Source organism: Ixodes scapularis, unplaced genomic scaffold (assembly GCF_016920785.2).
Source record: "Ixodes scapularis isolate PalLabHiFi unplaced genomic scaffold, ASM1692078v2 PGA_scaffold1__304_contigs__length_218370807, whole genome shotgun sequence".
NCBI lineage: Eukaryota > Metazoa > Arthropoda > Arachnida > Ixodida > Ixodidae > Ixodes > Ixodes scapularis.
Window position 1 is genome coordinate 3,146,825 of NW_024609846.1, and position 27,213 is coordinate 3,174,037.

Sequence of the window (27,213 nt, forward strand, 5' to 3'; positions counted from 1 at the left end):
TCAAGGTTAAAGGAGCGATGCAACAATTTTTGTACTTTGCGCAAATACCGCTTAAAACGGATCCCTAACGTTAATGACTTATGAAACACGCGTTCGTTTTTCACCCCACGCAATAGAAGTCCCAGAAAAAAATTAAAGACAAACGAGCAGCGTTCACCCCCTCAACTCGCAGCTAGTACAAGCGGCCACGTGATCTGAAGCCGATTATATGCCGCCAGTGTTGATCATAGCCACGCGCTGGGGTTGGCAAAGCGCAGGACACGCGCTGAGTTCCAGACATTGTTATGGCTCGGCTGTTGTCTTCGTTGCAGCGATTGGACACGGGTCACTACCCGAGGTAGCGATTATCACGAGCCCAAGTCGAGTGCCCACGCAATGCTCGGGACCAATCTATGAACCGCATTCAAACATCGTCACTTGGGTGTACTGCGATCCCCACTGTACGTCACCAAATTTTGCGAAGGAGAGATTGAATGAAAATGATCGCTTTTGTCCTTGAAATTACACCGCAACAAAGGAGTTTCTTGGCCAGTGGCGTTGCGTGCGAGTATCCTTGAGTCCCAGGTGTGCCAGTAAGCTCGTGTCAAGTGAAAAACATTTCAATTGAATATCGTTGCACAGCTCCTTTAAAATCGTTGCACAGCTCCTTTAAGGGTGGATATGCTTTGTGCGAGGTGCTTGTCCTTCCGTGACAGGATTCGCAGAAGTCTGCGACAGGCTCTCAAGGTGCCTTGCTGCTGCTCTTAGCTGAACGGCGGGACTACCATAGAATGTTCTTGAGACCCGGCCCGGCGCTACAGCGAAAAACATACAGTAAAACGTGAACATGGACTTTATTACGCTTAGTGATTACGAAACAAAATGAAGCACGACCAAGCATCCCTGATCGTGCGAGTCGGTGTCTCGGCGTGAAGCAGTTTCAGTGGCGACCCTGCACGCTGTTGACATCCTCACCGCTGAAACATGACGTCACGGAACGATGTGGGTTTGTTTCAGAGCTGCGGATGACGGCGGAAGACTGCGGCGAGATGACCGGGTGCGATCTTCACTCGATGACGATGTCCGTTTTGCCGCAGATGCTGAGTCCCTTGTCGCCAATCACCTTGACAGTGACTTCAGTCTTCAGCTGAAAACACCGGCGCGCGCGACAAAGCACGGAAATTAGGGGGTTGCTCTTCCGAACCTCTAGTCGCGTAGAAAGTGCGCATCCTTCGGTTATTTTATTGACGTATACGTGTATAAATAAATCACTCGCAGACGCGCTAAACTGGAGTGTTCATGGTCCCCGACAAATGAAAGCAAGAAAGAAAAAAAAAAAAAGAAGAAATATATTGCTGCGTTAGAAAAAAAGAAGAGCAGAATTATGAAGTACCGACCACGGTTCTAATCAAGACAGATGGTAGCTTGCGACATAAATCGATTAAACGGTAGCAGAATCTATTTTCTCGGTGTATCCGCGCGTGGTATTAGCGGCGAGATGTTTTGGTGGCGCCCTCCCATGGTTCCCTCTCCTAACGTCATTACCTTGCGAGCAGCAAGTTCGGTGGTGTTTGTAATTAGCGTGGTGGAAGCTTTAGATAATAGCGCTCTCAAAGCAACCCTGCAAACGCCGTTAAAATTGAAGTTCTTCAATTCATCTTATTTCCGTCGACGGGAAATCCTTTGCTGACGTCATAGTCAGCATTCGGCCAATCGTGGCAGGCCGACCACAGCGTCGCTTTCAGCGGCCACCATTGCGCGACCTGTCACCGCATGTTGATGCCGGCGTCCTTCTCTGCGGATGGCACGCTACAATGTCCTTTTGAAGTGCACCAAGCATGACGAGTTCGCCGCTGGAAACAATCAGTGAAGATGGCAGGAGGGACAGTGTGCTCCGTTCTCCATTATAGAACCGGACCTTGGAAAGCAGAAACCTTTAATTCTTTCGGTTCCCTGGAGATCAAATCACGTAAGTAAACAACTTCGACGACTCGCTTCTCATGCTGACCTTTCATCGTCAGAGGTAAGTTGACAAGATGCTATCGTTTCAGATGTCGGGAATGGGTCGTTCGCTGCAGCAGGTCGGGTGTGTAAACGTATATCTGTGTTTGTGGAATGCAAATCTGTTGTAGATATTTGTTCAATGTTCAGTAAATATTGTTTCAACAAAAAAAAAAATTGTCGAATGACATTTATGAGTAGAATCTGAGTTCGCATCTTCAATAATTATCATTGTAGGAATCCTAAAATAATTCGTACCAACTTCTTTCAAGGCCAGCTCATCTATTAGGAATAATGTTGACTGTCTGCGAAGTAATGCAAAATTATTCACAACTTTCTGAATATGTTTTCTGTTGCCTTGGGCTGCTGCAAAGCACCATCTATTCACAATTTTGAAAATTTGCAAATCACTCCATTAAATCGTTTCATATCTAATACACAGAATCCCACTCCTGATTTCAGAATTTTGCGCCAGCCAGACATTCCCGAAACCAGCACTCCGAAAAATTGCCGACATACCGAGCTCGCGAAAATGGGGTTGTTTCCTCAAGGTGCCTTCTGGGGCGCTTTAGGGGTAATCATAGTAGCAATTACTTTGCGGTGAAGTATATGAAAATACATTGCTGTGCTTGCTAAACGTGCTTGTTGTGTCAACATAGTGCCTTAATATTAGTTGGTTCGTACTGCTTTGAAGTGCGATTACGACTAACCACACACATAAAAGCAGCTTTCAAAACCGCTCGTACAAATTTCGATACCCGGTGATCGAGCTACATGCTTGCGGTTTTTATAAAAGAACGTAGACACAGAGCTCACCCTACGTGTATTCGCTCTCCAAGTGAGTCACCAATGAAGTGTCCGCTGTTTTTAAATTCAAGAGACGACCTACGTCGCCGCGACCGAACAGCGTGCACGCATTGAAGGAAGTTCGGGCGGTAGTAAAATATCCCGCACCTACAGACGGCGCTAGTCACCAGCCGATTCTAAAGGGGAAAACCGCAACGCCATGACACATCCAACCAATCAAAGTGCGAAAAACCTGCTGCCTCCGAGGCCATTGTGTTCTCGGGGACTGTCCTGTATTCCCCCTAGTCCAGTATTTGGTTACGCTTAAATCCTAAATGCATTCTATTGGCGTAACGACGGCAAAACAACGTTTTCGCCCATACTAGAAGACTTGTATTCTCCGGTTTTTTTTTAGCGTTTTGTGTTTCCAGTGACGATGGAATTACTGGAAGTGATCAAATTCAAGATGACGCCGCCCTTGTGGAGAATTGGTACATGGTAAGCACTTTTAGTAGATCCGTTCGGATCTTGCGAGAAACTTCCTAACCCAAAGAAACCGAAAAAAAAATACAATAAATTATAAGCTTGCCCTGCAAAAAAAAAAAAAAAATGGCCTTAAATTTTGAGTGTACGTTGAACATCGAGCCGTAATCGTAAAGGATTCCGTGGTCAGGTGCATGCCCTTTTTATTTAGTACGTGAAATTTAAGACATACGGAACAATTTGAAGGCGTTTGAGTTTGACGTCATTCAATGTCGGATAAGGAAACAATGTGATGCTCCGAAGTCGTAAACCTGCCAGAGACGTCCGCGAAATTTTTGTTTTTTGTTTTATCACAGTAGACCGGAAGTTATGATATACTTGTTGCCTTCTAGCCGCCGTTGTTGTTATTTTCCCAATGGGTGTTGGCGGGACAACAGAAAGTGGAACCTTGGTTGAGTTTTGTTTGTTTGTATCTTATTCTGCCTCGGGCCTTTAAGGTGTAAAATAGATACATCAAATATGCTTTCCTGTAGAATTTTGCTCTATGGCGCGAAAGATAAAGATAAAACGCTAAACCTTCTTTTTAAGCTGGAACTGGCCTATCACGATGCAGATTTGTTTTAGACGTTTCATGGGCGTTCGCACGACTATGACTATCAGTAGTCAAAAGGAACGCAAAGCGTGAGTTCCGTATAGAGGTGTGAAGCTACAGGATTAGCTCTCTCTTCAAGCACTTTGATCAAAGTCTGCTACTGAAGAAACTTAATTTGATATGACTTTATCGAAACCCAACGAGGAGAAGTCATATCAGCCACAACCTTTCATCTATCAGACAGGTCTCCAAATATACATTTTTTTATGTTTAATTTTTTGCAATGCACAGTTGTTTCTTTTGTAAATTATTCTTTCAAAATATGACCACGATCCATGACCGCGCGTCTACTTTGCAGCTATTGTGCGCCTACATGACCAATCATTACGATCTGCGTATGAAATCTTGACAACGACGAGGCAGAGAGAAGGACACCCAAATGCTACCTACACTGCGACACAAAGCATGATGCGTCACCCTAAGGTTTTTATGCAATAGGGAACATAATATGTTTATGGAAGTGAACTCTTCCCCTTCCCGAGCATCGTGGCTTTCTTGGGTGTGATCAGATATCCACGTGCTTTTTGAAAACATAGGCGTGTGAACCTCGCAGGCATGAAGCGCGAATATTATTCGAGAAATTTCGGTATGTATACCCACTCCTAAATTACCACGCAAACAAAGTTTTTTTTTTCTTTCTTTTTCACTCGATGGTTTTTGTTTTATACCGTGATCTAATTTTGTACGCGAAGAAAACGAACTCAACGTTTTGGCGGCCCGAGCGATCTTGCACAAATTGGTGAAGCCCGGATGTGAAAGCGGGTTACTGAAACGAGATCGAAGGTGAGCTGGTTTAGGACTGACATTGTAAACCCTGTGTTTGCTCCAGGGTTTCTACGCTGTCAAAAGAAGGTTGCTTCGATTGGACGTGTCTCTGCCGCGGAGCCCGTTGCTCCGTAAACTGTCACGAGTGAACGCTTGCTCACGCGTCGTACAGAAGACACGGCGTTCGCTGCCTACACGACGACGGAGATACCTGCAGACATGCCTCATGCATGATCGAAGGCGAACATGACTGCAGACTGTTTCTTGCACCATCTGTTAGCAGCGTGGCCTTACATACTCACACTCATCAGAGAGGGCACGGAGAAGACGGTGGTGGTATTGTACGTCCGTCCCTTGACCACGGGGCACTCGACGGTGCCTTTGCACAGGTCCGTCTCGATGCCAGGCACCGGCATCTGGAAGCCGAACACCTTCACCCTAGCGTCCAGTGTCGCCGTGTCGGTGTCCTGGTCTGCACGCCAGATGCCACGTGGTCAGTGCCTAGCAATACCTACCAGGCTGTCTGTACCGCGCAGACGGCTATATAGCGAACGCGACATCCGCTGTTCGCATTTTTCTCGTACAATGGACAGACGAAGCTCGCCCTGTAGTGCTTATTGGGTTCAATCCCACCTCCTGTCCGACCTCCCCGTTTTAATGTACAGCGCCCCCCCCCCCCTCCCCCGGCCCCACACAAACACACACACACACGCACACGCACACACACACACACACAGACACACAAATATAAATAAAAATATGTTTAGTTCCTTCTTTTTTTTTTTTTTTTTGCAAAATGAATTTACGTATTTCTCGATGCTGAGGTCCCGTCGACCCAATGAAGGAACCACTATCTTAATAGAAAGTTATAGGGGATTTTCTCGAAATTTCAGTTAGAAAATTGCGAATACACGCAGTTGAGTGGCACCAGTTACAAGGACGGATTTGTCGGAAGATGTCTCGTAAATCTTGAATAAACTAAAGGTTTGTTTTCAATCTTTGGAACCCGGTTGGGACCGCTAGCGCTACATTGGGCAGAGGCTGAGCGTTTGGCGATCCGTAATTCAACCGTGCGACAAAAAAAAGTACTTTTGTGTGCGTGTGTGTGGACACGCACGCACACACGCACGCAAAACTAGGAGACCTGGAAGAAGACAGGTCGGAACGTCTAACGTACGTCGTACAGCACACAGCGCGTACACTGTGAAACACTGCTGAACGCAAACAGGCGAGTGCGTTTTTTTTTTCTTTTCGTTCTAAGATTGAAGGGCTCTGATCGAAATAACTATAATGGACAAAGTGCTCTCTTGGCACACCTGAGAGCTAACATTTGGTGACAGACAATGCCCTGTCGAAATAAAATTGAAAAACAAAATCGCTCATGTCATGTTCGCACTAACAGTGTCGCGCCGTGTACACTGCAATGACTTCCTGCATTATTATTTTTTAAAGCAGGCGGAGTCAGGCGACTGACTCCGTCAGAGACACAGTCCCTTACCAGCAACCATAGTGACGTGAATCTTGGCATCTGTCCCCATCTTGAAGACGCACGGATCGGAGTCGCAGGGCTCGACCTCAACGCTGATGAGCTTTCCCGATCCGCCTGCAAAAGTCAAAGTTCGTTTCGTTCTCCTCCCCGCCCACGCACGCACACTTTTACATTGCAAACAAAGTTTAGATGCAAGCTAGAAATGCGCAAGAAGCTTCGCCTCCGGTCGGGGCTGGTTGCTTTCCGTCATGGTTTAGTTGGGCGTTCTCGCGAGACCCCGAAGTGTTACCAAAGGCTGCAAGCTCGGGCTGGAGGCGGGGCTTCCGACGCCTACTTATTGATTTATTAATTATTAAATATGCTCCAAAATGAATCTGAATTTTAAAGGAGCAGTGCAACGATTTTAACGTCGAAAGAATTTGCATCTTCTGCTTTTGATATTGTTCACCTTGTCACAAATGACAGAAAACACTCCTCCTTCCTTCGAAATGTTGTAATTCCGTCGCGTAATTGCGAGGCAAAACTTAGAATATTCCCCGACCTGCAGCCGCGAGCGGCGGCCATGAGAAACACGCGCCATGAGGTCAATTGGGGGTCTTTTAGAAAGATAGCAAGTTGTGCGAATACCTGCTCGATAAAAGGTAACTTTTCTATAAATCTTGTCGTTCTAACATAAACATAAATGCGACAAAAACCTGGTATCATCGACAAAACCTTTATTATACGGAGTTTTAGTGGCGCCATCTATCCTAGGTCCACAAAACCGTCAGCTCTATCTGCTACCGCGAACCGCCCCCAGAAGCCGGAGGGGGAGGGTGACCGAGCCGGACGGGCTACGGCCGGACCCGGATGAGACTTTCCTCCGTTCACCACATTGTTCGCGCGGCGCCCGCCAGCACGTGGTCACGCGGTCGCGAGCAGATGAGTTCTCGTTGCTCACTGATGGCTCTAGAGAGAGAACTTTACCGGAACCCCGCGCCTACCCCATCGACGTCACTGCGCACGTTATCCGAAAGACGATATACGAGTTGAGAGCTGGCAAAAGCCTGGATCTTTTTTCATTTTTTTAATAAAAACTAGGGTATCCAGGCAAATTCTGTTTTCTGTAGTTCACTTCAGAAGTGTCAGGCATCAACTTCCACAGTTATTTAAGAAAAGCCCTGAAACTGTTGCACAGCTCCTTTAATTCTTGTTCCTTTTCATTGTGTTTCTCTTCTGCATGAAGCAAGGCCAGGCAATTTAATGAATGAATGCATTACAGCTCCATACTTAGTTTCAGCTTGAGTCGAGACGCAGCCGGCGCTACGATCGAATGGCAATTACAACTTGACTTTAGTCAAGCAAATAAAGAAAAAAACAAAGACAGGAAAGTTATTCTTACCACAAGGTTTATACACGGCTTTCCTGCGCTGGCAGGACACAGCGCTGACGATCAGCAGGAACACGACGTAACGGAACATGGCTGTGGGCGACTGCAATCTGGGCCGACTCCAGGCTCATACGAGAAAGAGAGAAAGTGTTTGGAAAGGAAACTCCAGCCACTATTTAAGTAGAGGAGGACCAGGTGACCAGGTTCACATTTCCCAGCGTCTACGGAATATATAACCCAGATATCTTATCAGACGCGTTTGTAACGGTACTGCATTTGCGTCAAACATTTGGCCTTGATTGCTCCTGGAATTACTCTTTCCAAACGTGGATACCGATTCTCTGCACACCAGCCGGTGGGCAGATAATGAGTACCCAACCCCTGAAAGCACAAGTCGTAACGTTCACACGCAAAATTCTACCTGTTCTCACTGATTACCATCTCGATAATAGTCAGTATTCACTGGCGGCCATAACTCTGTGCGCGAGTGGTGAGCGCGTGTTGACAGCGAGCTTCAGCAGTTCTTTTGCAACGTGCATTCCACACCGTCAAGATTACCGGTCCTAGCACCCTATTAGTGTGAGCTCGTTCCCAGCATGCGCTCTAAACAGTGACCTCAAATATGGCGTCCGGTGAATACACCCTGTAGGAAGTATTCACTGCACGCCATATCTGTGGGTGCTGTTTAGAGCGCATGCCCAGAACGAGCTCACATCAATAGGCTGCTAGACCGGCACTCTTGATGGTGCGGAATGCACGTTGCAAAAGAACTGGGGAAGCTCGCCATCAGCGCGCGTTCAACATTCGCGCACACAGCTATGGCCGCTAGTGAATACTCCCTATACACTCAAGCCGGGGTCAGACTGCTTATACATCATACAAACGACAGTCTGCAAACTGTTTCGAACGCGAGTTACCTCGAGATCCGTGCTTCGAATGCCACGTGGCAATGAGTGCAAGGAGAAACTTGGCCCGCGGCTTTCGAAGCACGGATATTGATATGACTCGTTTTTGCAGACTTTCTTTTGTAGGATGAATTATTATACGCGTGTTGTAGGTGCGTGAGGTTAATGTTATGCTGGAAGAGAAATTGAACTATTTTAATAGTCATGTCCTGTTATCCTGTCATCTCCCCTAAAAGTGAGAATTGTTACCCGTTTTAGTTCTGTGCTTTTAGATGAATTATTTGTGTGCTTTGTGTAAAAGTTAAGACCCCTTTCGAAAGACTGCCCTCTGTTGGCAGATGGGGAATCCCTGCACAATGGCGGACTAGAGCCGCAACCTCACGGCACATGTTTTGCATTTGATTGGACGAGAAGGCAAAAACACACCCAGAGAAAAATGTGATGAGCGCAGTGATGTTGCACTTCCGACGCTCCTTGACTGGCTCCTCGGCTCCTAGTGCGGCCCCGCTCCGACGTTGGTTTCTTTATGGAATGACTTGCACGTTCCACGATGTCAGTTATTGTGCCGGTATTGTGCTGTACTTCCTAACTTCTAATAATCGGCCCGTGACTTCCGGGTAACGTATTTATGATCTAACTTAGCTAAACATGACAATGCAGAAATGAAAAAAAGTATTGTTGTGTTTTAAGGCCCTGCATTATAATTCACCGACAACCGAAATCTGTGCAGCTGTTCAATACGAATTACACGATGCTTGAAAAAGAGTTCCTTAGAAGGATGCAAAAAAGAAACACTTGAAACAATTCAAATGGCTCTCTTTTACGTTAGCAGTAGTCTTGTTAAGTTATGTTTTGTTGTTTGGCCCCAAACTAAATGACATGATACATAGTGAGTATAAACCAAAGAATAATATAGAAGCAATTTTACACTTATTGTTGGAAAGACACAATGGTTTCTACAAAGGAGACCAATAGATTTACTAGATTTTGTATGGACATATTCAACGTTCTCATTCCATTATAATGATTTAGGGAAAGTACACTCAGTGTTTTTACCAACTTTACCACCTCTAGTGTTGATGAGCCTAAGGTTATTTGAAACGGATAAGGTATTTCTCTACTTCGAGGTCGAAATAGCACATATTTAGTCTTTTCAAAATTTATTTTTAGTCCATTTACAATGGTTCACGAGTCAATGCTTGAAAGAACTCATATTGCTTTCCTTTCTATATCATCTGCTGAGCCACCTTTAATAAAAACTAGTCGTATCATCGGCATAAGAAATAAGGTTTGCATGCGGTACGCAATTTTCACTGTCTTTTATGAAGATTATAAACAAGAGTGGCCCGAGCACACTACCTTGAGGTACACCAGTTCTAATTTTTTTTAATAGTTGGAATATAGTTATTATTATTAACGAACTGCGTACGGTACTGTAGGTATGACTTAAATAGGTCTAGAGCGGTTCCACGTATACCGTAGTTTTCTAGCTTCATGACCTAAATTTTGGGAATAATTAAATCGAACGCTTTGGAGAAGTCAATATATACACCCACGATGAGTTCTTTATTCTCAAAACATTCTATAATTTGTTGCTTTTGTACTAACAGTGCTGATTCAGTTGAGCGATGTTTTCGGAAACCGTGGTGACTATTAGAAATTATTAAAATTTTTCTAGGTAGATATAAAGTCTTTTATGAATGAATTTCTCAAGAACTTTAGAAAAAATGGATAAAAGAGAAATAGGTCTGTAGTTTTTAAACGTGTTCTTATCCCTACCTTTGAACAAAGGGACAACCTTAGCAGACTGCATTGCTTTAGGAAAAACGCCAGAGGAAAATGATACATTAAACATAAACGTTAACGTTTATGTTTAATGTATGCTTAATCACTTTGATGTTAAGATCATCTACATCTTGACTCCTGGAGTTCTTCAAGTTTCTAAAAACTGCAAAAACTTCATCCTTATCAGTACGGCTCACAAAAAAGAGTTTTCGAAATTACGTTTCATATAGCTGCTAGCGTCAAGCCCATCTGGAGGTGTAGCTATATCATTGGATTGGCTAACAAAATCATTGTTAAATGCATTCGCCAAAGCATAGCTGGACAAATGGTCTTTATATTATCTAATATTTGACGCTCGTGGTGAGGACGCAAGACCTTATTTACCCTTTCCCAGAGTATACGCGCGAATTTTTATTATCATCTCTTGTAAAGAGGGTTGTGTAGAATGCGGACTTCGCGCGTCTTAACAAGCCAGTCAGTTGGTTACGGAACCTTTTGAAGGCTCTTAGGTCTTCGGAGTCTCTTGTATTTAAAAGGCGCTGGTACATGCCGGTTTTCTTAAGCACTTTGTGCAACAACTCTTTCGTCATCCACGGCTTGCCCAATTTTTAGAGTTTTACGGTTCTATAAGGGAAAATATCATTGTACAGCTTTTTAGATGTTCTTAAAAAGGATTCATATGCACACTTGGCATCTAATTCCAAGTAAACTGTTTCCCAATTTACAGCGAGTAAGGCATCCCTAAACACCTCCATTGTGACATCAGTAACATTTCGAACGTCGAAAGTTTTTTTGTAACGGGTCTTTTTCTGCTCCACGAGGTTTGTTAATCAACAGAACTATATGTAGATGGTCGCTGATATCAACGCTAATAACATCAGCTATTATAGAGGATACATCAGAATTAGTGACAAAGCAATCAATTAACAAAACTATCAATCTATGGCGCCAGAAACCGAAAACGGGCAAAAATGGGCCCCATTTTCCCACGGAAAACTTCAAAAAATCGCTTATAACTTACGAATAAAATATCGGTTCGTTCTGAAACTTTGACATCTGGTTCGGGCCTCTAGCGCTATACGGAGCGCAAGCCTCGTCTGCTTCCTGCGCAGGAGCTGCGGTGACGTCAGAGCGCCGAGCTCTGATTGGCTCCGATTGGAAGGAGAGGGGAGTACCACCTGCACGATCCTTCCCATCAAAGCCAATCAGGGCTGGCTGTTCTGACGTCACTGCAACCCCTGCGCAGGAAGCAGACGAACTTGCGCTCCGCATACTTTTGGGTGGAGAATGAGCGTTTGGCGATGCGTAGTTCATGTTTATAAAAAAAAAAAAAAAAACTTTTTTTTTTTTTGGGGGGGGGGGGGACATTTTGTACTGAGTGACATGCTTCTTTGAGCATTGAACACGCTTCTGTCTTCTCATCACAAGATAAACTTTTGCCAGCTTGCATGGAGTGGAGAAAACAACATTGACATCGTACTTAAGTACGATGTCAATGTATTTGACGACTTTCGTAACATCATCGTTCAAGCACACATCCAGGGGTGGCCAGGGGGGGGGGGGGGGGAGGGGTATGGGACCCGGGCCCCCTCGATATTGTCACGGGTGGTGATTAAAAAAACAATAAATAAACAGGAAGAAATAAACGTTTAATGTGGCGAACTTGTGCCAAAAATAAAAGAGTACAAAAGATAATAATAAAGCGTCGCGAGCGTCGAAGTCGGCGTGGCAGCAGAATCGAACGCTGGGGCGAGACTGACTCGACAAGGTCGCGGGCGGCCTCTTATCTAGAGTGAGTCACTATCTCGAAGATTCGGCGGAGAAGGTTCGAGCGTAGCGCGCTCGGGGCGAGAATGAACAAGCACTTTCTAGAACAACAAAAACAAGGATGAACGATAGTTATGTCCGCAGCAAGAATGAACGAGAACTTTCTACAAGTCCGTGACCCTGCGCGCGGCAATATCTTCCATTTTGCTTGCTGGAGCCTCCTCTCCCCCCTCCCCCTCATATAGCATTTTGTCATGGCCCCCCCCCCCCCCCCCCCCACCTTCCCCCCGGGCCGAATCAAAATCCTAGCTAAACATATCCCCAAGTGATCATTCTCAATAACCAGAACATCGTCTGGTATCTAAATATCCTGACCGCATGAATCTCATTACGCCTTCCAATATGTGCATGCCCATGGATTCTAGAAAAATATAATACAAAACTAGGGCTACAGAGAAAGCCACACATATACCCGCTTTCTGCACATAAAATTCATCATCAACGTTGACGACCGTCGACCGCAGATAAAATTCCAACAACGCTAAAAAGTGGTCACTTTTGACACCCGTAGAATTTTGAAACCCAATTTCTCTCGATTAATTGATCTCATCCCCAACAACGTTAAATAGTCCTCCGTGTGGAACCGAATAAAACAGACCCTTTACATCAATCGAGAATTCTGAATGTGTGTTCGGCAATCCCATCTGTTGAACTTTCACTATATTTCATTTAAGCTCGGAAAAAAAAGGATCATCGCTTGCCATCTAACTCAGATGACGCTGTAAAAATCGGCTAACCCGAACTTGGCATGTGCAACCCTCGCAAACAATGACTTGTAGAGGCAATTCAGGCTTATGCGCCTTTCCTGTGAAGAACAACTCCCAAAATCCTTTCACCGCCTTGTTCGTAGCTTTTCAAACGTTATCGAGTTGCAATGTCTTGAGCAGCCTAAGTGCTGCTGTCTTTTGTTGTTTAGGAAGAAAATTCTTCACCGGCACGAAACTCTTTTGAATAGTGGCAGTAGCCTTGTCCTGGAAAAGGCCCTCTGGCAGAACGACGTAATCACCCCCTTTGTCCGCCTCTACCACGGTCCGCCCGCTGTCTTTTAAAGCACAAACCACTTTCTCGAAGGAAGTCTTTTTCTTTGGCCCCCGACTCGCTGTGCGCCTCAGGCTGTCCACACCATCGTTGATGGCTCTCTCTCGGGCTTGATCCCCCGCACGGTCAGTCACCTGTGGTACCATGGCAAGAAGTGTCTAGACGAGGGCTCATAGCTGTATTTTGGTCCCTTCCTCAGAATTGCTTTTACTACTCCAGGCAGGTTCCCATCTCCCTGAGCGGTGACATGGTTAGCAGCTGTAGCTGCGTTGGTGTGTCTCTTTGCCACACCAACGCAACCGGGCTCTTTGGCATATGAGCTTTGTTGATGGGTACGCTTGCTTTGGTACTCTGCATACCGGCGTTCGTCAGTGCGTAAGTATCACCCCTCGTGTACCCGCAGCCAAACTGACCTATCTTGCAAATCCTTTTTGCGTGGCCACAAGAAGCCTCAAAAACTACGAAAAGAGCCCTCAACTTTAGAAATGAATTCCGAACTAGTCATTTTCGTTTGTTTTGAGTTTTTTTATGATGCCTTTATCACAAGGGGTTGGCAAGATGGGCAAGAGTGTTCATGCATGTGTGCTGGGTCGACTGAAATTAGTGCCAGTGCCAACCTGACCCTTATCAGAATGTGATCTTTCACTTGGGTTTACTCCATTTACTGACCTGACGAGGTAGGAATGACCTCGTATTGTATGCTTGGGTTCTATGATAGTACAAGTATCATATCTCACATCAATATAAACGTTCCAGCTCGGCATTCCCGTAGCAGTCGCACATTCGCCATAGATCCTATGCATTGTTTATCTCCTCCGTAGTCGGTGAAAGCCCAGGAATTCAGGGGAAACTCCTCCCACGTCCTTTCCACTATAGCAAAGCGAACGCTGGAAAGAGGGCAATCTCCTCTTTAGCCTTTGCTCTGCTAAAGTGGAAAGGGATGGAAGGAGTTTCCCCTGAAGTCTTCACCTGCCACTGACTATAGTTGGCGTTCAGAATTTTTTTAATGCCCTCGACTCAACCCATCTCGTTCAACGATGACCTGATGTCTTTCGAGAATATAATTTTCTTTGTTTAGTACGTTGTTAGACGACTGTGTTGTGACATTTGTTTCGCCCACTGACTTTGTGCACCACCGTTCTAAACGTTTGACTGTTGGTTGGCATTGTAAATAAATAAATGAATAAACAGCGGTAGAGCAGGCGAGTTTGTGTCGGTTTATAATTTTGTCTAAAACACCCGAGGCTAAATGAAAATACGTAGGGCGATTAAAAGTAAAAAAGAAAGAAAATAAAATTAAAAAAACGACGGAAGATAACGTTTAAACATTTTACAAAATAAATACTGAATTCTACCACCTGGATCAAACTGGTAGAACTCAATTTAACAAACCATTAAAAAAATGATTTTCGTCTGCTACAACACTTGCCATAAAAGTGCGGCTAAGGGGTGCAAAAATAAACATTTTCCAATTGCTAGCTACAAATAAGAAATAAAATAAAAAGGAAAAACGGGAAAGGAAGGAGGAAAGTAATGATTTTTTCTCGTTGCCTGATGTGTCCAATGAAATGCGCCGACGACCCAGAACTTCTTTTTGTACTTACGTTAAAGTCCGTAAGAATTCGTATGATTGCTTTGCATTCATCTCGAACTTTGCATTCAGTTACGTTACTTTGCTCTCTGTGCACAAAATTAATGCCACACCAATCCGCGGAATGTTAATAAAAAAAAAAGTGAGAGAGAGAGAGAGAAAAAAAGAAAGAAAGAAAGAAAGAGGAGTCCTGTTGAAGTATTGTGGTGGGTTGTGCCAGATCGTACTCAGACACGATGAAAAAACAGCGCACAAAGGACAGGACAAGAAGGAAACATTATTTTTATCTGCTATTTTTTTTTTTTTTTCAGAAAGTGCGTGCAGTGCGGCATCGGGTAAAGACCGACACACGGCGCGGCTCTGTTTACCAACACGGCCAGAAGGCCACGGATGCGCAAAAGCTATGTTATAACTTATAACAGAAAAGAATAATGAGTACTAAGATAAAGCTCTCGTTCACGATCCAGACCGACGAAAAATGAGCAGAAGCAAAGATAATTCTCCATTTATCGCCGCAACCTTCAAGGCGCAGCAGCGCAAAAACGCGTATACATGCAAAATGCCTTATCTTTCTATGGATGTCCTCGCTGGACCAGGCATGATAACATCTCCGACGTGGTTCAGGTGGGTTCACATTTAACAGCGGGAGCGACAATCCGTCGTCTTTACGACCGCGGAACTGGAGAATAGAGAGTTTTAGTAAATCGTTCCGATACATCCGATAATGACACCCGATAACAATACGATGTATGCGTAAATAAGGCGTCGGCGGAGTATAGTTCATTAGAACGATCCACTAAAACTCCCAAATAAAAATATTTAGTCGATCGGTTCAATATTCTCGATAATGTACCCGATAACAATACGAGGCATGTGCAAAGACGTCGGCCGAGCTTCGGGTATCCCTCTATCGGAGGCATCCGAGCGATCTACTAAACTTTTCTAATGTCTCACGGTTCCCGGGATTTCGACTCGTTCGTCATTCTGTGTGCGGATGACAACGTATATAAGCCGTAGTCACACTGCTTGTACATACATCTCGACGTATGACTGAAAGCTAAATAACAGCCTTTCCACTCTCGTGAAGAAGGAAGACCAGCGGAGTTGTACTCGACACACTGCCGCAACGCGCACGCGCCCGATTCCCGCTTCTTCTCGTCTGACACGCCGCCGATCGTGGATACGTCTCCGGCGAACCAGAGTCGGTCGCACACGGCGCACGTGACGACAAACGGGTTCTCCACGAACTCCCTCCACACCTCGCCATCGCACCCGGGAACTGTTCAGCCGGCGCGGAGTGCATGCTGTCGTCGCCGGGCATTGCGCTTGCTCTTTGCCTCCGTGGCACGATCGTCGTCCGTGGTGTTGGCCCGCCGGCGCCCTTCACATCGCTGGTACCGTTCTCGGCGGCGGCTTTCCAGGCGAGCGATGTGCTCTCCTTTAGCGGGAATCTGAAGCGCTGGCGCAGTGGAAGTCGAGGCGAAAGGGGCTTTGCGGCGGTTGCGGACCCATTCCCGCTGCTGCGTACGTCGCCGCTTCTTCCGCAGCCAGTCTCCTTTCCCCGAAAGGGCGCGCGGCCGACCCATCCTGAGTCCAAACTGAAACTGATAAGAGCGTAGGAAACAGTGCGCAAAACAGACGAAGACGAAGAAACACACGTGACGAGCGCTGCGCCCGTTACGTGTGCTTCTTCGTCGTCGTCTGTTTTTCGCGCTGTTTCCTACGATGAATTTTCACCAACGCGCCCAACTATCCATTCTTCCATGATAGCTGGAAAGGTTGCCGCCATCTATGAGTGACGACGGTAACCAGACTGGTTGTGTGCTTGCCGCCGTCGCTTATAGATGGCGGTAGCTGTCCAAGCAGGTTTGTGTCGACATGCCGGACACGACCCTGGGGAACCTAGCCCTTAACAGCTCCGCTGTAAAAAGAATAGGTCATACCTCGGTGGTTGGTGAACCCATTCCAGCACATCAGTCGGTGGAAGAGTGGACGTCCACTCGCACTTGCGGATCAGACACCGGCTATGCAGTTGCCAGCATGTCAGTGCCTTTCGAAAACCGTTGAGGAGCGTCACCTTGAAACGCTCATTGGGGGTTGAGGAGCAAGTATCCGGAAAGTTTACGAGTCTCTTTCTACTTGTTTTAAATCTGTCGGTTTGTAGGAAACTCAAAATAACCTCACTCAAAGGTGGGAAATAGAAAAAGAAAGTGCACCATGTGCGTTGCTTGAGATAGCTTTCAACAAAAACAATTGCTTGACTTCCGGCGCATCATATTTTTCGTAAAACATGCTAAGAACGTCCAAGAGCAAATCCGCATGACCACCCTTCCATCTTCTTTCCATTAGAGCATATTTTAACGGGACCCCAGCGTCGGCAGATTTGCCCCCTCCTACAAGGGAGATGGGAGGATTTCGGCGCTCTCGTGAAAAAAACAGCTCGTCTGGAGGCGGGAACTCTCTGGTATATTCTCTGTTGGAAAGAGCAGAATGTGTCAGCGTGGGGCCCACTGACACCCTGGGGGCCTTGAGCCGGGGTCACACGTAGCTCATACAGCCCATACAAAAGACAGTTTGCAAACAAGGGTCACCGCAATATCCGCGGTTCGAATGCCCTGCCAAGTTTTCTCCTTGAACTCATTGCCATGCGGCATTCGAAGCACGGATCTCGCGGTGACTCGTTACGAAGCATGTCGTTCGACGTGTCAAATTAACTCCAACTTTTCCGAAGGCCTGTTTGTTTTATGCATTCTATTAAAAAAAATTGTGCCGCTTGTCTACTTGCGCCACTTGTTTCGACGTTAATGATTCCATGGATTCCTGCAATTATTATCCAGTTTAGGATGTTCTTTTTACCTGCAACATATGCAGCGTGTTTCTTTGAAAGCGTTAAGAATACCCTAAAAACCTGCTGTTCGAGATAAAAAAGAAACCCTTTGCGGGAACAAGCTATCAGCCTTGGCAGACGTGAAAGATTGTAAAAAACATACTAATTAGCATGATAATAAACCAACATTATCAAGTTTTTAATTATGGTTCCACTGAGAAACTTGCCAAGCATCATCGAAAAGTACATAATCAACTCTTTTAAGGAAGATATAAGGCAAAAGCAGCATTGTACGGTATTCCGAAAAAAAAAAAAAAAACGCTTAGTTTTGACGCGGTTTTAGATTTCGGCACCCGGCAGTCAGCACGAAGCTGACTGCCGGGTTCCGTCCCGCAAGCTCCGGCGGTTTGGACGGGATCGATTGGATGTATTGTTTTAAACTGTACTAATAAATATATTATTATTATTATTATTATTTGTGCGAATTGTTTACGCTGTATTAACTTTCCGTGGTATTTCAAATTAAATTCAGTCCTCGTATTAGTACCACATCTCCGCTTCTCTTCACGGATAGGTCTGTCCCCCGGGAGCGCGAACCACCTATCGCTCAGTCAGCGGTTCACTTCTTCAAGAACGTCACTATAGGCCTTTCCAACGCAGCAGAAAATGCTGAGTCACTGGAATGTGAACGCTTAAGAGGCATCTCATATTTCGCGGAAGAGAGCTACTGCGCATGCTCAGGGCGCGTTCCACAGCCCAGTAGACCAAGATGGCAGCGCGCAGAAGACAAGTATCGAAAATGACTATAGTCGATGTGAAAAAGAGAAGGAACAAGTGCCTCTCACAAAGCCCTCGACTCTTTCCACCTTAGCAGAGCGTACGCTAGAGTGGAGGCGAGTCCCTCCTTGCCTCCTCTCGTTCACTCTGTTAAAGGGGTTACGACACGCTAAAAATAATATATGACATAACAATACTGCTAGAACCCCTTGTACGTTCCTATAATCCTGCTAAATTTGTCTTGAAATTGGCGCGATAGTTTCGTGGATAAATCGATTTATATGCGGGTCCCTCTGAGGGGCGGATCCGGGTGGAGCGAGAGGCTGGATACGTAGCCAGCCTCCCGCGCGGCGTCCCCTTGCACGCACTCACAGGCTTGGCCCTCTTGGCGTCTCGAGCTTCAGCTTCCTGTTTACCTTCCGCGTCTCGAGCAAGCGATCCGTGACGATTACGTCTAGAGCATCGCTCGCCGCTCGCCTTGTCAGTGTTCGACATTGATCGCAGCAGCGATGTGAGTGATTGTTATCAAGAGATGTTGGAAGCTGTTCATTTTGACTGCGACCCGCTGGCGAGCAGCTCCAAGGACGGCGATTGTCGGACGAACTCGCCGTGGTCACCGTCGTCCGGGAATATCTCGCAGGCGCATGCAGGGTGGAAGGTCAACGGACCGGGGGCGAGAGCGAAAATAGCGTTCGGGTTGCCGAGTTGAGTGAGCGGTCTTGATCGTATCGCGGCGAGAAGAGCTTGGGCGATCATGGGGGCGCCTAGAATAAGAGAGCGTTCATGGTCATGTGGTTAATTGACAGCATGGTGTGACTAACTTGGGCAGTGTTGCCTGGTTGCCAGATGAAAATGATAAAAATTCGTATATTGAATATTGTAATTACCACACCTCTAAAAATAGCATAACTTGGTGTTGAGCATTCCATTTGACGAATAATCTATCCGCTTAATTTTCGTATCATAACCCCTTTAACAGAGCTGTGCAACAGTTTCAGTGCTTTGCTTAAATAATTTGGGAGTCGGTGTCTCAAACTTACTGAAGCAAATAATGAAAAAAAAAAAAAAACGAAAAACGCTTTTGCCAGCATGTTTTTTATTTTAACATTGACAAACGTTGAGGTTTTCGGCACGTCTGAACTCCTTCACCATCTTCCGAATCACGTGCGCCTTGACGAGAAAGGGGGAAGAGCGGGGTTCCGGCCACCAGTGAGCACCGAGAACTCTCCTAGCAGCACACTTCCCCGTCTCATACTTGGGCCAGTTTGGCGCAAGCTTGTGCCAGGCTTGAGCCAAGTTGGCTCTAGCTCGCGCCAGTCTGACCCAAGCCTGGGCTGAGGAAGTGTGTTACTTGGGATATATACGTACGGACCACGTGCTTGCGCAGCGCGATCAACATGACGAAAAGAGGAAAGGCTCGTCCTGGGTAGCTAAACTCGTCGAGCACAACTTTGTGTCCGAAAGTTGCGGAACGCGCTAATTGGACTCTCGCGACGCTGACGTCAAGCCGAGCTAGGTGTCAATTATCCATGCTCTCTCGGTGCTGAAATTCTAGCGAGAATGTTAAACACAAAGTCGTAGCGAGCTCCATCGAAGCGCGTGCGAGCAACACCGTGGTGCCAACCGATTGAACGGCCGCACTGATGACGTCTCGCCCGAGTGTCCCTACATCCCTACGCGGCGTTAGAGTCAATGATGGGTAGATTGTACCTAGGCGGCCGGTAAATACTCTGAACTTTCTCGTCGCAAGATCGTCGTTTGTGGAAGTTATTGGTGACGAAAAAGTGAACTTTCACAACTTTGGGTAGGAGTTATTTGAGGCCAAAATCTTCGCTTCGGAATCGAGGCGAAGATTGAACTTTGTGATGTTGTGGAGCCGTGCGCGGTGTACGCGGGCGGCTTTATAGAGCTCATCTTCCGCCACTGTCAACAAGGCCACCGGGGTCACCCACAGGCGTTTTGTGTAGAGACGTCGGTAATGTTGGAGAGATGAGAAAAAACGGGGGATAACAAAAAAAAAAAAAAAAAAAAACGAAGAAAGAGAAATAAAAAAAAAATAGACGTTTACAAATCTTTGTAATGCAAAATTAGAGCTCAACTCTTGAGGAGGAATAAGGGAGGGTACGGAGAGGAGGGTATGCCCCTCCTCGTCCCCTCTTCCTTTCCTCCCCTCCTCCTCCCATTCAGTTTCTCCGCTAAATTTAGCAGGGAAAAGGACATCACATGACAATCTAGCGGAGAAGTGAATTGGCGTTGAAGTCACGTAGCTGGGAATGGAATCGGTGTTGAGGCCATGTGACGTAAATTTCGCGCTAAATTTAGCGGGCCGGTTACGCCGACGGCGACGCCCACGCCGCGAAACCCGGAAACGGGCGCCGAAGAGCTGCGCTCTAAGGAAAGAATTAAGGTACGACCAACACACACACACACACACACACACACACACACACACACACACACACACACACACACACACACACACACACACACACGCACGCACACGCATACGCACACGCACACGCACACGCACACACACACACACACACACACACACAAATAGGAGTCTCAAGAAGGGCCGTAGAAATTGTTCGGGAGAGAGAGAGAGAGAGAGAGGAGGTGATGGTGGTGAAGAAGGAAGATATTCCTTTCCCCTGATATTTTATTATAACTCTCTGAAATGCTATGGTGGTTCGGGGCTGGGGTAATACCCCCCCCCCCCCCCCCCCCCCTTTCCACCCTTATGCCCCTTGCCCCCTCTCTCGACGCAACTCGGGGAGGGGGGGAGGGGGGCTAAATCCCCCCCTCCCCATCCTCCTGTTTCGACGACCCTGCTTAGAGGTGTTCCAATGAGCAATGACGAGGAACAGCACAGCCTGCAATTTTCGAAATAACGGTTCAAGAGATCCTGGAATTAAAACGGCTCGCGTTCCATGAACTGAAGAGTGGCCATGACAGACTTTCAAGCGAAAGACTCGTGCCAGTGTGCGGGCGCGTTCAGTGACGTCATTTTATAGTTGATACCTTTGACGATGGAGTCAGGATTATCAGTTGTGAACGACGAATTTGATGGTGCGTGTTCAAATCGACGATGTCAAGTTTAGTGTCCTTGCGTTCTTGAAGCATCGCCGCGAATATTGACAACCTGACATTACTTTTATTTCCTTATTTCCGTTGATAAACATACTTAATCCCAAACTGACTGATCTTCGAATATCTACCATTTAGGGCCGGTTGCACCAACGCCGCTTACCTTAACCCAAAGCGGCGCTTTCCTAAGCCGGCTTAGCGCCCTAAACCGAGCTTAGGTAAGCACGGGTTTAAATTCCGGTTGCACCAACGTTAAGCCGGCTTTACAGACGCGCCCCTAGCTAAACGCTGGATTTGCGTAGGGAATCTAGGGACAAACAGAGCAAACTAGGGAACGCTCAGAGCGACGAATACGATTGGCGGAGAGGAATCACGTGATGTAAACAACAAAAAAAGAAAAAAGAAAAACTGCCGTAGTAGTCGTCGTCGGCGTCTGCTTTTCGCTGTATTTCTTCGGTGAGTAACAAATTAAATGCCTCCAAATTCAATCATTTTTTTGTTTAACTTTCAATAACAGAAGTCAAAGCTTCAAATAAACACGAATGCTCTTTACATCTTTGATTGTGTGTTTAATATCGGTTGATAACAGGATATTTTGACAGAGGTAGTAGTTTTCGTGCTCACATTTTGAGGCGAAGGAGCCATCGGGGGCCCCAAATCTCACCGAACGCGAGAAGGACACTCTACTCGCTACATCGCTGAAGACAAAACATCATGGATATAAGTAGGCAGGTAAGATGACTACTAAAACTAAGTCAAGCCTGAGACCGATGAAGTTCAAAACAGTGACGAACTCGCCACGGCAGCTGCGAAAATGCCCGGAAATCTTCGAATAGAAGTCGTCGAGAGGTCAGGTCAAGAGTCCTTGCATCGACGGTACTCGTTGCTATCAGCAAGGTGACAGAACTGCACTGTACCGTCGTTGAACATCCGCTGCAGCCTCAAACGGACTTCAGTTTCACACTGTCGAGTTCAGAAAAAAAAAAAAAAAAAAAAACTCCCACTAGTACATTACATCGTGCCGATAAGAACGGTCGTCTCTTCGCACCGCCTGCCCCAGCCTGCCCCGATACAGCAATGAACGAATCTAACATAGTAGTCGTTACGATTTGTCGTCACCACGAATGAAAGATATAAAGCAAAATATTCCTAAAAAATCGCGATCACCAAAAAAGTTACGGAGGACACAACAAGGCGCAACTTTCAACTGAATTTTATTGAAAACGTGTTCCGGTATATAGTCTCAACCATCGTCACAATGACAACAAACGACAAAGTAAAGGGAAAACACCATCACAGAGCACAACTCGGAAACAACAGTATCTCGTTCTCGGGAAACAAATGAAAGATATAAAGCAAAGTATATAAAAAAAAAATGCGATCATCAAAAAAGTTACAGTTATGGAACGATACAGTTTTCTGAAGCCAAGATTCTACTCGCGAGATAAGGAAAATTCACTGAAGATTGTCTCAAAACTCAGAAAACGAAAGAAATTGAATTTTCGCTGTTTTATTACTTAAAAGCGCCGCAATCTAATGCAAACGGCAGAGGTGTCGACAATCAGCTGATCGCCGAGATCATGTACTGCCACTATTCAACGCGCTGATCAGATTGAAGGATACGCGCTGCAAGTGTAAATAAACAAGGTGGTAAATAACAATACGTTACAGCTATGCGAAAATTAGTAAGTACATACGAATAAGCTCGTTGACAGAAGCACCAACGGGAATACAGACGTGAGCCCCACAGCTCCGTACGTTTCTCGGTTAGGGCTAACACGCCCTGAAAGTGGAGAGCCAACTTGAAAACGGGGGTCGATAAACACTTCACGCGACAATATCTTGCATCCTTGTCACAATCGAAAGTCATTTTGTCGAGACTTTCACGCTGATGTAGCCTAAAACACTTTGCACAACCAATTTCGTCCACCGCGTCGACCGTGACAAACCAGCCGCCATGTTTTTAATCCAGGATTAAGAAACAACCAGAAGCAAAGCGCCCAATGTTGAGCGCTTAAGTTAAGCGTAGTTTAGTGCTAGGTTTAGCGATAAGCGAGTTTGGTGCAACCGAACGAAACCGAAACTAAGCTTAAGTTCCCGGCTAAGCTCCGCTTTGCGTTAAGCGACGTTGGTGCAACCGGCCCTAAATGATTTTATCCCGCCGATGAAGGGACAACTGCCCGGAGGCGAAATTCGCCCGAACGTGGACAACGGTAGTCGGCTGGTTGTGACCTAGCCACGTCAGGCTACACTTTGGCCACCGAGATAAATCAAAAGAACGGCAGGGACGCTTTTTTGTAAATTCTGCTTTATCGGCGGAAATAAGAACGATACCAGACTATCAACTTCGACGGGGTTGATTTTAAAATGCAATTCACAAGCATTCATCGTGCTTTTTAGAGACCATCAAACATGACGGTCGCAGCTGATAATCTTTGTTGTGACGTCACACGTATGAGCCACGGTCGTCTCCGCGCGCTCTCTAGTGCTGCTCTTGTTCGGTGCCTAGGGAGGCATAGGGATTTTTCGTCCCCTCAACAAAAAACGTCACGAAGACAGACGGATCTGCGGGTTTGTTAGAAAAGAAAACTTCGCAGCAATCTTTCGGCTCCTCCCCCCACTATGTCATAACACAAAGAATATTTTTGTTGACGAGTTTAGCGACCCTGGATAGCTAAACTCGTGGAGCAAAACATTCTTCGCTTTTTGACGTAGCGGGGGGAGTGACCAAAAGAACGCCGCAAAGTTTCCTCCTCCCTGCGCGCGCTCAACTTCGCAACTTTTGACGAAAAATCCCCCGCGATCCCTAGGCCGTGCACGAGAGCACGAGACAGCGCGGGGAGGCGGGCGTTCGGGCCGCTCGCTGTACGTTGTCTTTGAGCTCTCTAGTGCCGACAATCCCGTCATCCCTCGCCCAGGCAAGGAGCGAGAGCAGACGACGAGAGTTCGTCTGCTACGATGCGGCATTCGCACAGCGGAACTGAAAGAAAAAGTTGGTTTTCTGCTCGAAATCGCGTCCCGCGGGCCACAAACTCAAACGCGAGCTTGAATTGTAAGCGTCTGATATTTCACGAAGGAAAGAATCGACGGCCTGTGTTTTATTTGAAAAAATTGGAGTCGTTTTGTAGCCGTACAGACGCTGAAACCTACCAGTGTGTAATGAAAGACCCAGGACAACCACAGAGGCCACGAGATCTAGCATTGTGTATGGGTGAAAATGTGGAACCTTTTTTGACAAAGCTCCCGCAGCAGAAACCTGTGACGCACTCACTCAGCGTCCGGGAAGGCTAAACATGGAGTCGTTGCCCGAGACTCAAGCAAAGTCATATTCGAACGGCAGCTACTTGCCCCGTCATATTTTGTTTTGAGAAGGGTCTCGTTCTCAATGCCCTCACCAGGGAAATAAAAAGTCTCACGAAACGTATTGCTAGATGTTCCAAAGCACTGGATTTAAGCCGTATCCTTTTAGTGGTTCACTCATAATACTATGCTTAAAACAAAGCAAGCTCTTGCGCGTACAGTGCCATCAATTTTCTCAAGTGTATGCTGTTTTGTAGTCAGCTGGTTTCGGAAACTTACGCCGTCTGTAGATATCTCTGACAGCCGAGTTACTTCATTGGAAGTTATCGCAAACGTAAGTCCCACGTTGCAGCAACCAACGTTTATAGATAAACGATGGCAGCGACTGGCACTCTCGCATTCCCACCCATCACGTCGCACAAAAAGGCGCTAGTTTTGGTTTGAGATCGTCATTTTTCTACAACATCTATGGCAACAGCATCAGTCTGCACTCGGTGCATTCGGCAAGTTCGTTCGGGGCCTGTTCTCCGTGGAGCACTCCGCGGGTGTAATGCGTTAAAACTCCCACAGTGCAAGTCTGGATCGCGAATTGGGAGCCCGTCACTGGCCTCACCGGCAGCCATTGCTTGACGACATGCAATACGCCGCGTCCTGTCTAGTTCTCCCTTCGTTTTCGTCCTTGTTGTTTTGGCCTATTACACCATGAGGCAATACACACAATTCTAAGGGTGAAACACGCAAAAATTGGAAGCTTGTACGCGATGCTCGAAGGCAAGCATTTTATGACGTGCTGCGATGATTATGTCGGGTTCTTGGAAATCAAATAGACATTCGTCAAGCGTTCTAACATCGATTAGAAAAAAATGGGCCGGAGCACCACTGGCTCTACCGACGTCGCTTGCTTCGGTTGCTAAATAAATGGCACGTTTAGCGACTGAACGGCACGCTCCGAGTTTCAGTTTGTCACGGAAGCCCTCACAGCAGTTCAAAGAAAAAGCTTTCACCATGAAGTACTATGCACACGCGGCTAAAATGATGCGAATGTCCCAAGTAAAGACCTTCTAACTTATCGTTTGCTGAGATTTGATTACTCCGAAATCACGGATGACTCCACAATAACTCTCGGTAGCTCTTGTCTCATTAAACACATCGCAGTTAACGCCCAACAAAATCGCTCTCGATCCTCAACCACACAACATTTATTTAAACAAGAGTGGTATTCTAACGCGTTTAATATCCTTGCCCACAATAATAACTGTTATTTTCGGAAACACGATAGAAGTTTCATGGTCGAGAACAACCTACTAACGTAATAAAATTGAGTTTTCCCGTTTCTCCTATAGCATGCATAAGATCGTGTCAAGCGATGACTGCAGGTGGTGCCGCTTGATCCCAGCATTACAGGCCTCTATCCGCGATCTAGCCTCATAAGAAATCAGTGGTGCCAGTGCTATTAGACATAAATCGTTTATTTGCATCAGTACACCCATACCTGCCGGATGTCGGGACGAGGCGCAAAACCGTACATCCGGCCAACATTGGAGCCGGTTTTCGGCCGAAATTGCCTCGACACTCGCCAAGAAGCAACGTGCTGTTTCGGCGACTCGTTTGTGTACTTTATTTGTTCAGTCATATTTTTGGGTCCCGGGCCACTATGTACACCTAAAAAAAGTAATGTACTGTGTTAATTACACCTTGACGAGAAGCAGACACGTAGCCAGAATTTTGTTTAAGGGGGGGGGGGGGGGGGGGGCGGCGCCCATGACAAAGTTTTCTATGATGGGGTGGGGGGAGAGGAGTCTCCAACAGAATGGAAGATTTCGGAGGGGGGGGGGGGGGCGGGTCTTATGGCTCCCCCCCTCCCCCTGGCTACGTGCCTGACGAGAAGGGGTATTGTAGTTTTAGATCTTTATAAAAAGGTGTAGTGCATTTTCACACGTTCTAAGAAACGTGTTTAAAAAATCACACATTTTTAAAGGTGTGATGGTTTACACTTTTTATAAGGTATATTGCTACACTTATTAGGGTTTTAGTTATGGGACACCCCACTTAAATGTATAGCCTGACGAGAAGGGATATTTTAATTTTACATCTTTACAAAAAGGTGTAGTGCATTATCACATGTTTTAAGAAACGTGTTTAAAAAAATCACACATTTTTAAACGTGTGAGGTTTACATTTCTTTTATAAGGTCCATCGCTACACTTATTAGGGTGTTAGTTATGGGACACCCCACTTACATGTATAAAGGTGTGAAAATGTTTAATGTGTATATACCTCTAACGGAAGAAAATCTCTTTCAGGTGATTACATCGCGTGCCGATGAAACGATCTGTCGATGACACGTCGTTCGATGAACTGATTTGACCGCCAATGAGTGACGACTGCCAATAGAATTTCGGAGAATAATTCTGCCGGCTGCCGGGAGACTCGACCCTACCCAAGAATTACCTCGGTTCTTGTTTGTTTCCCAACATTCTGAATTGTATACCACCTTATTAGTACCTCTTCGGATATTACAAAAAAAAAAAGGAAAAAAAAAAAACGATGGC

At 46.1% G+C, this 27,213-nt stretch overlaps 1 protein-coding gene across 1 annotated transcript; it reads right to left on the reverse strand.

The window, feature by feature from the left end:
* Nucleotides 1–814: 814 nt before the first annotated feature.
* Nucleotides 815–7,731, reverse strand: LOC115321854 (mite group 2 allergen-like Ixo r 2). The gene is made up of 4 exons (XM_040221695.2): nt 7,537–7,731; nt 6,165–6,269; nt 4,969–5,138; nt 815–1,126 (listed from the first exon to the last, which is right to left on the reverse strand). Exons 1-4 carry the CDS (start codon nt 7,613–7,615, stop codon nt 1,046–1,048), a joined length of 435 nt encoding a protein of 144 aa, XP_040077629.1. The 5' UTR covers nt 7,616–7,731; the 3' UTR covers nt 815–1,045.
* Nucleotides 7,732–27,213: the final 19,482 nt, after the last annotated feature.